Consider the following 13149-nt stretch of genomic DNA (forward strand, 5'->3'; position numbering starts at 1 on the left):
TCATTGGTTCTATATCAGCTATCCAGTTTCTTCTAGGACCATAGCTTAGAAATCCTGAAGGTTTTATGAGTGTCTCCTTTCCTTATTTACTTAATTCCTAGGCCATCCTCTCCCTCAGTCTTTCTTCCTTTTCCTAGTTTGCAGGCTTCTCTGCAGAGTCTCTATGTGAACGGATCCTGGATTCCAGTTGCAGCCTTCTTATCACTACAGGTGACTAATTCTCACTCCTTTCCCAAAACCGCCATACCCAAAGTTTTGGTCTCTCATCGGCTAGTTGGTATTTGCGACCGCTCAGCATATAGAGTAGGGACTGCTTACCCTTACTCCTGATTCCACCTCACCTGGCCCTCTGTCAGCTCAAAGCAACTGGAAGAGCTAGAGCCAAGAGGCCTACCTCAGGAAGGGCTCAACATTGCCCTCACTAGGGATAAGGGGCTGGGAGTGTGGTGCCTTCCTAAGGCCTGGAATGTCTATTGCTCCCCAAAGATGCCTTCTACAGGGGGGAAAAGCTTGTGAACCTGAAGGAGCTGGCTGATGAGGCCCTGGAGAAGTGTCGGGAGAAGTAAGTGTGTTTGGCTGATTGGCTACTGCTCTGGGTCAGCTGGGCTTTTCCCCAGTACCAGATTCCCTTTGTCCCCTCTATCTTAGATGGACATGGGTGGGTTCTGCCAAATTCTCTTTTGAGCCAAACAGCCTACCACTTCAGGTTTTTCCTTCTTCTAGGGGTTTCCAAGTGAAATGCTGCATTGTGGTCAAGCACCTGGGGCGGGCAGAGCTGAGCACAGGTGACTCTCCCAGCCAATCCCCCCCCATTAAGAGGCCATGCCCAGATGTGCAGGTGAGTCTGGTACTGCTGTGCTTTCCTCTGGGCTCAGATTGTCTCCCTCTTCCTGCCCAGGAGGTTCTTGATGTGCTTCTTTGCTTCCTTATCATAATGCTTAGAGGATCTGGGAGCAATCCTAGGAATGCTTCCTCTGGCAGGGCTGGTAGGGAGCTGGGGGACTTTGACCTTGAATGTCATTAGGGAGCCCCCTGTATCTTGGGAACTTAGTATGAGTCTCCCTTAGACTGTAAGGGAGACTCTGTGCTTGTTGGGATGTCCTGATGGGTACAAGGGACCCCCACGGCTTGGGCTTAGGTTAGCAATGGGCTGACTTAGTCAACTATACTTTAATTAAAAAAGAAAGAAAGGAAGGAAAAAAAGAAAGAAATGGGATGATTTGGGTGACTGTGTGTACTGTGGGATGATTTGTGTACTGGTCACTATCTTGGGGTGGGCTACCTATATGGGCCCACCATGGAAGGATCAGGATTTGGCCCTCAAGATATGGCCCTTATTAACTTCGGATCCAGCACTTTAGTGGAAATGGTGGAAAGCCCAAAGGTCTAAGAGGCATGAAGAATGAAAGCTCCAGGGTCCAGAAGGACAAAGGTTCCTGAGGTTTGTGACTTGAGGGGCCCTGAGGAGTCACAGAGGTAGAGAGGCTATAGTCTAGCCTAGGGAGGTTGTGGAGACCCCACTCAGCATTAGGGGTTCTGAGCGTATAGAGGTTGGGGACAAGATCAGGAAAATGTAGGCTGGCGGGGAAGCCTAAAATAAAGGAGGCAGCAGATGCTTGGGACATGCTGACCCTTCCCTCCCACTCCCTTATACTCAGACCCTGCTCACCACCCTTTCCATGGGCTCTTAACAGGGTAAGCTGAAAGAGAAACCCAAGCGCATCTGGCCCCAGGTATCCACCTCTGTATTGCCTTGGGTACTGCTTCTCTGCGTGCTTGTCTGTGTTTCCATCTGCTCTTTGCCTGTTTTCCCCACTGAGGTGGCTGCCAGACCTAACTTCTTTCTGCCCCTGGGTCCACTGCCATCTAAGTTACTCTGAAGGGTCATGAAACAAAATGCGTGTTTCTCCCCTCCGAACTGGCATAGAGCATGGATCTCAGAGAGGTAGAAACAGGCATCCCATTGCACTCCTGCCGTTCAGAACCTTTGTGGGAGAGAGGACCAAGTGACTTGTCAGAAAGTTTTTACTATGAATTTAGCTGGGGCAGAGCCCTAGGAGATAGGAGGAGAGTAAGTAGAGGAGGGCCGAACTTGGACCTTGGGAATTCACCATCAAGTTGGGGAGTTATATATGTATTACAAATGAAAAACCTCAGTTTTATATAGGACAACAGAGAAGATTCCTAAATACATTTATATATTACTTTGGGATTTATAAACTGCACATAAACTCTGATATAATTAAGTGCTAGATTGAATAAAATTTACTTTGTAGGTGTTTCTAAGATGTGAGATTTCTAAGTGGGGACTCAGATTAGACTAGCAAAAGGCTGGGCTTGGAGTCCAGAGAATGATTTTTAGCTGTATGTCCTCGAATAAGTTATTTCTCCTCTCTGAATTTCAGTTACCTTATCAGCAGTGGAGAGGTGATAATACATGCTTAAAAAAGGAAACCACTTTATTAAAACAAAACGTAAAACCCATTGTTCCTCTGAATTTTACCATTTTCATAGGCTGTCTTACTCTAAATCTTCTATGGTTAATCTCTTCAGTTAATGGTAAATATAATCTTTTTTCTGTATTCTCATAGTATGGTGGAGACAGCTCTGATTCCCAGGGGACATAATTTTCCTTTTAAAAGTCAGGCAGAAAAAAAAAAAAAAAAAAGTCAGGCAGAGACCTAAGACATTTCTCTTGAAAGATGTAACAAGCAAGAGTGTAGACTCCAGAGCCAGACTACCTGGGTTCAAATCCTAGCTCTGTCACCTGCTACTGTGGAAGCTTGGACAAGCTACTTAAGCTCTCTTGCCTCAGTTTCCTCATCTGTAGAATAAGGATAATAACTGTACCTACCTGATAGGGTTTTATCAGTATATATAACGTTTTTGTCATGTGGTAACTACTCTATAAATGTTAGCTTTTATTGCTTTTAACATAGCAGGCAGCCTGGCATTTCTAAAAGGGAAACCAGAAAGAAATAAACTCCTATAATTATTAATTATAGGCCACAGACTCCTGGATTTTTGTTTCTTGGAGGTGAAAATAATCAGTTATCAAAAAACCAAAGACCGTAAGAATAGGCTTACAAAGTCCAGGTTTGTCTGATAATTGCTGTCAAAGCTACAGAAATCTTGAGAGAGCTTCACATCCCATCATTCTTAAGCATTCTTTAAGGTAGGGCCTGGCACAATTTGAAGGTACTCTTCTCCATCATGTCACCTGTGGGCTTCCTCATTATCTCACACCTGGCAGTTGCCCTCCCTGAGGTGTCCTGGTCCAAAGACAAAGGCCAAATCAATTCTTATTTCAGTAAATTAAAATCTTCCTGGTTCAAAGCTGTGGGCCCTCATAGACACACAACCAATTCATAACCAATGTCTGTACCACTAATTGAACTCACCCTGCTTTCTGGTGCAGGTTATCAGTTTCACACCTGGGATACTGGCCCTTCTCACCCACATACTCACAAAGGAAACAATTTTATGAGATTACAAGAATCCCCTCATTGCCACATATAACTATGCTTTGCCCTTATATGTACCTAGTGCCTTTTCTGTGACAATTCAAACCAGTACTGCAGACCATTTGCCCAAAGCAATATTGACACTCTTCTGCTTAAATACATTAAGGCCCTCATCTCAAGTAGATCATTTGGCAGGAAAAAAAAAAGTATCCCTGTGTCAATGTATGCGTAGACCCATATGGCTATTCCACTAAAAAAATAGGGTATGTTTTAGTGTTTTCTCTTTCTCTCCTTTCTTTTTCTTCTTTTTTTTAAATAGTGCCCACACTTGGTTTGGACTTGTATTTTTTTTTTTTTAAAGACTTATTTATTTATTTTAGAGAGAGAAAGAGCCCGTAAGTGGGCGGTGGGGGGGGGGAGTTGGCAGAGGGGGAGAATCTTCAAGCAGGCTCCACGCTGAGCCCGACATGGGGCTCAATCTCGATCCCTCAACCCATGAGGTGATGACCTGAGGCAAAACCAAGAGTCCAACGCTTAACCAACTTAGCCACCCAGGCTCCCCTGGGCTTGTCATTTTTACGATGTTTATGTGCCAGATACTTCAGATTCTCTAAAGTAAGGGGCAGATAGTACAGAAAGAGGAGAGTGGTTGGAGAGTCATTTTGTAACTTATCAAGGTATGTGTTTAACACTTTGGGGCTCTTTAACCAAATATCTACCCAATAAATGAGTATATAGCCATATAATGGGAGTAGGGTGTTTCTCTTACATTATTCTGTCTACCTGCCAGCCAGGGCCATTGAAGCTAATGAATATAAAGGGCTTTGTAACAGCTAAAGCAAACCCAGACAGTTCCTATTTCTCCACCCTTGAATTTATTTCCCAGAGGAGTTCAGTGGAACCGAACTAAATTCTGTCCTTTCTGTCATTCATCAGTCTTTCCCACCCCACAGGACAATTTGAGGTATGATATTTTTCAGGTAATGCCTTTTTCTTTTGATGTTCTCCAAATACTATGAGACCATTAAGGAAAGATTGACTATCCTCATTTTTAAAACAACCAATTTGAGGTAAAGTGCCTTGCCCAAGGACCTACACAGGTAGAAAGTGGCAGAACTGGGATTGAGATCCAGCACAATTTTTTGAGACATTCAGGGAATCCCATCTTCCCTCAGCACAGAGTAGACTCTGAAAACTGCCTGTTCAAAAAGGTGATATAACTAGGAAAGTAAAATAGTTTCAAGGAGAGGTTAGAAAAATTTCAGGATGATAGATATAAAAGTAGTTATCAAAGATACTCTAGTATAGGGGGGCCTCCCTCTGCTGGGAGAAGAAGTCCATATTGGTCTTTTTCCACCACCCTAAAGCAGGGTTTCTGCTGAATGGAACTTTAAGCAAATATTTCTGTGGGAAACCAATTGGTACCAGTGGTGTGAAAGTAGGGGCAGAGTTAGGGTGGGAACCTGCAGATATGGATGAGGTCTAGACATTCAGGAAACGGTGCTTGGACCAAAAGCTTTTGACTTTTCTCAATACTAACAGGGCTAGGTGGCCGCTTCAGCTACAGGCTCTGACTAATTTTGCATTTCTGAATTGGGTGGTGTCCGCATCCCTGCTGATAAGCCACTAGTGCCATAAGTACATACGTTTGTATGTAGGCCTGTGCGTGCATATTCATTCACCCCCCCCAAAATTTAGAGTGTGTATTGAGTGCCAGGCATTTTGCTAGGTGTTGGGGATAAAGAAAAAAATGAAAGAACGGAAAAGACTCCCCACTATCTAGTTGGGGAGATAGTAATTAAGCAAACAACTAAATGACTAGAAATATGTACCGTGTAGGAAGAAAATAGGGTGTAATGGTCAAGAATAATAGCAAGGGTGAGGGCGGGTTTAGGAATCTACCAGATACTATTCAGGGAAAGCCCTTCAATGAAGGTGACATTTAAGCTAAGAACTAAAGGATGAGAAGGGACCAACCTGAGGCTACATAAGGGGAGATCTGGAGCCCAGTGTGAGGAGTACCCAGGAAGCCTGCTGTTCTGCCCCTGTTCTCTGTCACATTCACCCTCACATTTCTCCTCCGCCTCCCAGCACCTCCACCTGGCAGTACTTCTCCACTCCTGGTGCCAGGTAGGTGTATCTGGGCTCCTGTCTCGAGCTGTTCGCGGTTCTTCCCTGCCCATTCCTGTCTTCCTAACCCTGCAGATCTCCTGGAACCAAGGGGTTGACTTGTGGTGGCATGAACTCATGCAAGAGGCAGAGGATGAGTGCGAGCCTGAATGGTGTGACGCTGAGGACCCACTCTTCATCCTATACACCAGTGGCTCCACAGGCAAACCCAAGGCAAGTGTGCATGTGTGTGTGTACTGTGTAGCGTTTAGAAGTGAATTTCTGTTCGTGTGTATGAGAGTATTTCAGGTGGCTCAGAAATACCATCTTAGGGTGTGGATATGAATGATGACTTTGCATGTGTATGGTGTGTGAGATGGGAACATGGAGAAAAGGGGATAGGAGATGGATGCTATAAAAGGGGGGCTGGCAGGGCCAGAATCCCTGAGGAGGATCGTCCTGTAGCTCTGCCCAGCCTACATTTGGTGGTCTGTGGGGGTGAGCCCAAGTCCCCAAGCTAAGGCCCTATTCTTCCTGCAGGGTGTGGTACATACTGTTGGAGGCTACATGCTCTATGTGGCTACGACCTTCAAGTACGTGTTTGACTTCCACGCGGAGGATGTGTTCTGGTGCACAGCAGACATTGGCTGGATCACCGGCCATTCCTACGTCACCTATGGGCCACTGGCCAATGGTGCCACCAGTGTTTTGGTGAGAAGGGAGCTGGGACCCATGGCTGGTTGGCCTACTTAGGGGAGGACAAGATGATCCTGGGTGACAGTCTCCCAAGACCACTTGGTCTAGGGACACAGGGACTTACACAATGACCTATTCCCTGGAGAAAGAGGAATTCTGAGGGGTTGTATATACTGACTGGGAAGGTCTGTTGGCTTGTCTGTAAGGGAATGAAAACATAGGTGTATCAGAAAGGGCAAAATACTGAGCCTGGGGCTATGACAGAGGAAGTGAGGGACTTTGGGGAAGGACTGGGAATGATGACCAGCCTTCACTGGGGTCAGTTTGAGGGGATTCCCACATACCCGGATGTGAGCCGCCTGTGGAGCATCGTGGACAAGTACAAGGTGACCAAGTTCTACACAGCACCCACGGCTATCCGCCTACTTATGAAGTTTGGAGATGAGCCTGTCAACCGGTGAGACCCCCTCCCCAGCTGCTGCCCCATGGGTGTCCCTCAGATCTAGGCGCTGGCCTTTGTGTACAGTCTTTTCCATTCCATTGTTCAACTCCTTGGCCTAGAATAGGGGAAGGGGCAGAAGAGCCTGGGGCATGTCTTCCTGGTTCCCAGTGGTACTCAGAGCCTTCCTTTCTTCCCACTCCCCTGCCCAAGGCATAGCCGGGCATCCTTACAGGTGTTAGGCACAGTGGGTGAACCCATTAACCCTGAGGCCTGGCTGTGGTACCACCGGGTGGTAGGTGCCCAGCGCTGTTCCATCGTGGACACCTTCTGGCAGACAGAGACAGTGAGTAAAGGATTCAGAAGGCTGGGACTGAGGGACAGTGTGGGAAGACTGACTCAAACCCCTGATTTCTGACTTCCACAGGGTGGCCATATGCTGACCCCCCTCCCTGGTGCCACACCCATGAAGCCTGGTTCTGCTGTGAGTGAGGTTCCCTTGGCTGGTCCTGGGCTAGACAGGAGTAAGAGTCTCGGGGCCTAGGTAGAGGGTAGGGGACTAGACTGATATGTTTGAGGAACCTGGGGCTCTGAGGGTCCCTGGGAGAGGTAAAGAGCTGAGTCACAGTTGCCTCATTCCTCTCCTTGAATCCTGTCTCCTGTTTGTTTCTAGACCTTCCCGTTCTTTGGTGTAGCTCCTGCAATTTTGAATGAGTCTGGGGAAGAGTTGGAAGGTGAAGCTGAAGGCTACCTGGTGAGGTCCTGACCCTTGGATGTCTTTGAGGAGTTGGGAGGAAAGAGTACAGCAAGGGATGCTGTACTTTGCTTCAGAGTTTAGAACCTAATTTCTACTGGTAGGTGCTTGTGGCTTAAGCTCCATGGTTGAGGGTTTATCCTCTGTGAGACCCTGGAGGAAATCTTCTGGCTATTTAGCCTGCCTCTCTACCTTTTGGCCCACTTTGGCTCTTAAGGGCTCTGCTCAAAGATTCCTGGTGATGCCTTTTTGGGTCTGGAAGACTTAGTGCTAATTCTTCCTTTGACAAACATTCTAGCGTGAAAGGAGTCTTCATAACATAGTAGAAAATCATACAGGCTCCAGAGTCAGGCTGGTTGGGTTCAAATCCTAGATCTGCCTCTTCTGTGACCTCAGATAGGTTGACCAACCCCTTTCAACCTAAGTTTCATTTGTAAAATAGGGCTATATAGTACCTTTGTCTTCTCAAGTTGCTGGATTGATTAAATTAGATAATCCATTTGAAGGATTTAGCATAGAACCTAACAGTTAGTGTTTAACAAACGTTAGCTGTTGTGATTTTTATGTTAGTACTTGTAGGAAGATTATCAGCCCCCACCTTCCACTTCTATCCCACTTTACTTTTACTAAGAGCAAGTTAGTAACAAGGACAGGAGTTAAATCCACGCTTTCTGACCTTAGCTTAGAATGTCATCCATCTCTCCAATCTACTACCACAGGACATTATTGATTGGGGCAATAATTATTCACTTTTTAAAGATTTCATTTATTTATTTGACAGGCAACAAGAGAGGGAACACAAGCAGGGGGAGTGGGAGAGGGAGAAGCAGGCTTCCTGCTGAGCAGGGAGCCTGATGCAGGGCTCTATCCCATGACCTGAGCCAAAGGCAGATGCTTAACAAATGAGCCACCAGGTGCCTCATTTTTCACATTTTCACATTTATATGACTATTTTCATTTTTATCAAACTGGACTTGGTTTCCTGAGGAGACTCAAATTTACTAAATGCTTATCACTAACAGAACATTGTACTAGGCAATTTCCACATACCATTAATCCAATCCTCACAATAGCTTTGGGAGGCTGAGATTATTTTCTGTGATTTACAGAAGATCTGAAGCTTAGAGAGGTAAAGTTACTAACCCGAGGTCACACAGTTAGTAAGTAGCAGATCGAGGATTTCAGTCTGGATTATTTATCTCCAAAGTCTGTGCTTTGTCCTACTTCTCAGGAAGGACATTCAGGCCATTTCTCCTCAGGTTGGGCAAAACTGTGGTTGTCCAGCCTGTGAGTATGACAGTGTCTCCAGTCTTAAACTAAGACAGTATAGCCAATGTACTACTATGCCTTTCCCACTCCTTAGGTGTTCAAGCAGCCCTGGCCAGGAATCATGCGCACGGTCTATGGGAACCATGAACGCTTTGAGGCCACCTACTTTAAGAAGTTCCCTGGTTACTACGTGACAGGAGATGGTGAGTCTTGGCTATCCCTTTCCCATATCTCCCGCCTTGACATGTACCTTACCCTTCCATTTTCAGGAAGAATTGGTTGGTGGGAAGAAAAACAGGAACATATTCTGTGTGTCAGTGTCTAATATCCAGGGAGTGCTATAGAGAAGACTATAAAAGCAGGAATGAGTGTTGCATGGAGGCTCTCACCATGGTGCAACCTGATGTGATATATGAGGAAAGAGGTTCTTCTTTCCACCATTCCTGTGCTCAAAGAAATGGGGCATGTAGCAACATGTATTACTGTGTCAAATGCATCCTCGTGTGTGGAGCCCATGTTTGCTCATGACTGTCCACCAATCCATTCATTCTTTTTTTTTTAAAGATTTTATTTATTTATTTGACAGACAGAGATCACAAGTAGGCAGAGAGGCAGGCAGAGAGAGAGAGGGAAGCAGGCTCCCCACCAATGAGAGAGCCCGACCTGGGGCTCAATCCCAGGACCCTGGGACCATGACCCGAGCCGAAGGCAGAGGCTCTAACCCACTGAGCCACCCAGGCGCCCCTGTCCACCAATCCATTCATCCATAGCTTTTCATTGAGCATGTACTGTGTCTAGGCACTGATTTAAGTTCAGGGGATATTACCATGAATAAGGTAGGCAAGGTCTCTGTTCCCATGGGGCTTATATTCTAGTAAAGGGAGACAGACAATAAATTCAGCAAACAAGTGAATAAGCTTATCTTGCTGACAAGTGCTATGAAGAAAAACAAATAGGTAACAGGATAAAGAATGTCTGAAGGAATGGCTACCATACATGGGATGGTGAGAGAAGGTGTCTTCACTTAAGTGATATTTGACCAGAGACCTCCAGGGTGAGAAGGAGGCCAGGCATGCGAAAATCTGTGAGTGAGTGTTCTGTGCAGAGACACGAGCTTGAAATGTCTGAGGAAAGACTGAAAGCCTGTGTGGCTGACGTGTAGCGAGCAAAGGGAGGAATGTTACATGAAGTTGGAGAGGTAGATAATGTGGGGCCTTGTGGGTCACGGGGAGGACTTTGGATTTTATCCTGTGTACAGTGGGGGAGATCTTTAGGGCTTGTAAGCAGAGAAGTGATAAGAACTGATGTATTGTTTAGAAAATAACTTTGATTTATAGAGAACAGACTTTAGGTGGGTGTATTAATTATCTATTGCCATGGAAAAAATCACCCCAAAACTTGGCAGCTTAAAACAACAAATATTATCTCGTACAGTTTCTGAGGATCAGGAATTTGTGAGTGGCTTTGCCAGTTGTTCTCATGCAGAGTCTCTCATGGATTACAGTGAAGCTGTTGGTTGAGGCTACAGTCACTTGAAGGTTTGACTGAGCCTGGAGGATACACTTCCAAGCTCACTTATGTGGATGTTGGCAGGAACCCTCAGTTCTTCACTACATGGGCCTCTCCATAGGGCTACTCATGACATGGCAGCTGACTTCCCCCAGAGTAGATCATCTGAGAGAATGAGAGAATACCACAGTGTCTTCTAGAATCTAATTTAAGAAACGACATACCATCACTTCTGCCAAATTCTATTGATTACACAGACTAACCCTAGTACAATGAGAAAGAGGACTACAAAGGAGTCCGAATATCAGAAAGTGGAAATCTGTGTAGCTCTCTTGGAAACTGGCTACCACATTGGCAAGTTCAGAAGCAGGAAGACTTGTTAGGGGGCTATTAGTATAGCAGTTTGGTGATGTGGGTCATGTATCCTACTGTGGGATATTTATTACATTGTGCATTTCTTCTCTTTCCAGGCTGCCGGCGGGACCAGGATGGCTATTACTGGATCACTGGCAGGATTGATGACATGCTAAATGTATCTGGTGAGGACCAGGGACCATTTTTTCTTCTTGTTAAAACTACTCTCCCAGCAAGTCCCAGCCAAAGCATTCCGAGCCAGCCAGGATGTCCTCTAGACAGATCGTGCTTGGAGAGCAGCATTCAGTTCTGGATACAGGATTTGGAGGAGGAGTGATAAACACTGGAATGTGCCTAGAGGAGGGGAACTGGGTTGGTGGGACTGCTGAAGCAGGTCATGTGAGGAACGAATGAAGGGGCTTCCCCATCTGACCAGACCAAGACTGCCCTGGAGGCATAGATGGGTCGGGGGGCTGGGGTAGAGGCTGGGATCTCTCTCATGGCACTTGCTTTCCCTTGACAAGGACATCTGCTGAGCACAGCAGAGGTGGAATCAGCACTTGTGGAACATGAGGCTATTGCAGAGGCAGCTGTGGTCGGCCACCCTCATCCTGTGAAGGGCGAATGCCTCTACTGCTTTGTCACCCTGTGCGATGGCTACACCTTCAGCCCCACCCTCACCGAGGAGCTCAAGAAGCAGAGTGAGGAGCATCCCTAAGCAGGAACTGTAGGGTCTGACCTGACGACCCAGTTACCACAGCAAGGTGTTGGAGAGAGGCTAGAGCAAGCTGCAAACTATAAACGGATCCCAGGGGGCCTTAGGGGCTGATTGTCCTCTTCCCACTCAGTCTCCCCTAGTCTCTCTACTAGGATACTAATGGCTGACATTTATAGAATTCTCTGTGCTACCACTGGGCGAAGTACTTTAAATGCATGAATCCACTGAATCCCTATAATCAGCGCTGTGAAATAGATCCAATTGTTACTCTCATCCTAAAGATGAAGAAATTGAGGCTCAGAGAAGTTCAATCATTTGCCCAAGGCCACACTGCTAGTAAAGTGGGATTTTAAACTCTAGCAGGCTGATTCTTAGAGTCTGAGTTCCATGAAGGTAGATTAAAATAAAATGGGATAGTAAAAGACAATGTGTTAAAAAGAGAGGAAGGCAGTGATTGTAAAAATTACTCTGTGGGCAGGGCCTTGAAGAGGAAATAGGTGGGGAACAAAACCATCTCTACCTTGGTTTTGGGAGCCTAGCTAAGGGTACTGAGGAAATGCTTAATGATTTCTTGGTTACAGTTAGAGAAAAGATTGGCCCCATCGCCACTCCGGATTATATCCAGAATGCACCTGGCTTGCCTAAAACCCGCTCAGGTATGTTCAGAGGCCTCAAGGGATTGGGTTTGGGATTGGCCAAGGCCTAGTGGTAGTGCAGTGTGTGTGGATGGAAGCCTTTTTGGCAGGGCTGGAGTGGGTCGGTGCTATTACCAGGTAACCAGAAGTCTGTGGTCCCCCAGGGAAAATCATGAGGCGGGTGCTTCGGAAGATTGCTCAGAATGACCACGACCTGGGGGACACCTCTACTGTGGCTGACCCAACTGTCATCTGCCAGCTCTTCAACCACCGCTGCCTGACCATCCAGTAAACGAGACCTTGCCCTTTACCCAGGCTTCTCCCTGCTTGGCTTTCCAAAGTGTTGCCCGCCTTCCCCTTGCCCCCGCCCAGGAGTGCTGAGGGCCAGTGCTAACCCATACCATCTCCCTTGACCAGCCGTCTGGGACCGAGGACCAGCTTTGTCCTTGGGTGGAGGCAACTTCCTGTGGCTCCTAGACAGATGAGATGTGGCCCAGCTTAGCCTCAGATTGCTGTGCCCCTAAACTGCAAGAGCCCTTGGAGCCCAGAACAGGAACCTGAAGGTCATGTCCCTTACCCAAGTTAAGTATGCAGAGGGCAAGTGAAGGTCTAGACTGAAGCAAGGAGGCAGCTCTGTAATCCTACATCAGCTCTCTCAGGAAGCACCAGTACTTATCTTGGGTATGCATTTGCCCTTCAAAACACCTGTCTGTGTGTCCCAAAACAATTATTATTTTTTAAAATACTTTGCTGCTTCTGTTCTAGATCCGAATTCTCTTTTGTGCCAGATGGCAGTGTTTGTCTACCCATTTGCTTCAGGGGATGTGCAGACAGGCTGTTTCCAGACGGTTTTCAGATTACCTGCTTCTTTGCTGGAATAAATGTGTTTTGTTCCTAGGGCCAGAAGAACTTGTCTTCCTTGTCCTCTATTCCCACCCTTCCATGAACAGTCCTGCCCATAAGAGATACTCTCAGACGAAACTCTTCTTTTTGTGCCCCAGTCATGCCCAGGCTCTGATTGTAGGAATAAAGTCTATGACCTTAAAAAGGTGGTAACTTGTTTTCTTAGGTATCTTACAGACTGTATACTTACTAGCTGCTCTGAATTGTGTGGCGGATGGGAAGGGGAGTGATTTTCCTCAGGAATACTCCCAATATCCTCCTTCCAGAACTTTTGATTTAGGCATCTGCAGGCAGGGGGC

General features: G+C 46.4%; 1 protein-coding gene across 2 annotated transcripts in view; it reads left to right on the forward strand.

Moving 5' to 3' along the window:
* The window catches only part of ACSS2 (acyl-CoA synthetase short chain family member 2), a 46606-nt gene extending 33611 nt beyond the window's left edge, over positions 1–12995 (forward strand). The window contains exons 5-19 of one of the 2 annotated variants that reach the window (XM_045980375.1): positions 138–210; positions 487–562; positions 724–838; positions 1695–1733; positions 5670–5807; positions 6114–6284; positions 6593–6726; positions 6922–7054; positions 7136–7192; positions 7382–7462; positions 8826–8934; positions 10711–10779; positions 11119–11295; positions 11894–11968; positions 12112–12995. In XM_045980375.1, coding sequence (XP_045836331.1) covers positions 138–210; positions 487–562; positions 724–838; positions 1695–1733; positions 5670–5807; positions 6114–6284; positions 6593–6726; positions 6922–7054; positions 7136–7192; positions 7382–7462; positions 8826–8934; positions 10711–10779; positions 11119–11295; positions 11894–11968; positions 12112–12239 — 1575 coding nt within the window. In that variant the 3' untranslated portion in view covers positions 12240–12995. The remainder of the gene's footprint in view (positions 1–137; positions 211–486; positions 563–723; positions 839–1694; positions 1734–5669; positions 5808–6113; positions 6285–6592; positions 6727–6921; positions 7055–7135; positions 7193–7381; positions 7463–8825; positions 8935–10710; positions 10780–11118; positions 11296–11893; positions 11969–12111) is intronic. The other variant, XM_045980376.1, reaches the window with a different exon arrangement.
* The last annotated feature ends 154 nt before the right edge of the window (positions 12996–13149 follow it).

This window comes from Meles meles, chromosome 16 (genome assembly GCF_922984935.1).
Source record: "Meles meles chromosome 16, mMelMel3.1 paternal haplotype, whole genome shotgun sequence".
Taxonomy (NCBI): domain Eukaryota; kingdom Metazoa; phylum Chordata; class Mammalia; order Carnivora; family Mustelidae; genus Meles; species Meles meles.